At 42.9% G+C, this 1,001-nt stretch overlaps 1 protein-coding gene across 1 annotated transcript; it reads left to right on the top strand.

Moving 5' to 3' along the window:
• Positions 1 to 55: 55 nt before the first annotated feature.
• Positions 56 to 801, top strand: Pmar_PMAR025705 (40S ribosomal protein S0-A, putative; the record flags this gene model as incomplete). The annotated part of the gene is made up of 1 exon (XM_002787256.1): positions 56 to 801. A coding segment is annotated over one exon (678 nt), but the record flags the coding sequence as incomplete, so codon positions are not given.
• Between the last annotated feature and the right edge of the window lie 200 nt (positions 802 to 1,001).

Genomic DNA, 1,001 nt, shown 5'->3' with positions numbered 1-1,001 from the left:
ATCATCATCATCATCCTCATCCTCCAGTAGTTTTGTTGTTGTTATTATATTTTAGGTAAGACTTGGGAGAAGCTTATGGCTGCTGCCCGTGTTATGGTTACCATTGAGAACCCTAAAGATATTATGGTTGTATCACAGCGTCCTTATGGTTCTCGTGCTGTTCTTAAGCTTGCTAACTTTATTGGTGCTACTGCTGTTGCTGGACGTTGGACTCCTGGTTCCCTTACTAATCAGATAACTCCTAAGTTCACTGAGCCTCGTCTATTGATTGTTACTGATCCTCGTACCGATTCTCAAGCTATAAAGGAGGCTGCCTATGCTAACATACCTGTTATTGCTTTATGTGATACCGATTCCCCTCTTGATTTCGTAGATATTGCCATACCATGCAATAATAAGGGTAAAGAGAGTATTGCTCTTCTTTATTATCTACTTGCTCGTGAGGTATTGATGCTACGTGGTAAGATCCCTCGTGGTGTTGAATGGGAAGTTATGGTTGATTCCTTCTTCTGGAGAGATCCTGAAGAGATCGAACGTCAAGAGCGTATGGCTGCTGAGGCTGCTGCCTATGAGGCTTCTAAGAACACTATGGTCGAGGCTACTGGTATGGCTGCTGCTACTGCTACTACTGGTGTTGAGGGTACTGCTGCTAATGCTGCTTACTTCGAGGAAGGTGAGGAATGGACTGGAGCTACTGGTGGTGATTGGGCTGCTGCCAGTGCTGATCAATGGTAAATGATGTAGTAGTAGTAGTTGATATACAACGGCGGCTTGTGATCCCAAGGCTATTTCATCATCATCTTAACCGTATTGAGTTATTATTGTAATGATCTAAGTGATGAGGGGAAGGATGTATTACCATTGTAGGGGATGCTTACTCTTCATCAGTAGGGGTATTATATTATAGGGGAAGGATGTATTACCATTTGTAGGGGATGCTTACTCTTCATCAGTAGGGGTATTATATTTATAGGGGAAGGATGTATTACCATTGTAGGGGA

Source organism: Perkinsus marinus, assembly GCF_000006405.1.
Source record: "Perkinsus marinus ATCC 50983 genomic scaffold scf_1104296929608, whole genome shotgun sequence".
Lineage (NCBI taxonomy): Eukaryota > Perkinsozoa > Perkinsida > Perkinsidae > Perkinsus > Perkinsus marinus.
The sequence above is the reverse complement of the archived record's forward strand: the minus strand, read 5'-3'. Positions and strand labels throughout refer to the sequence as shown.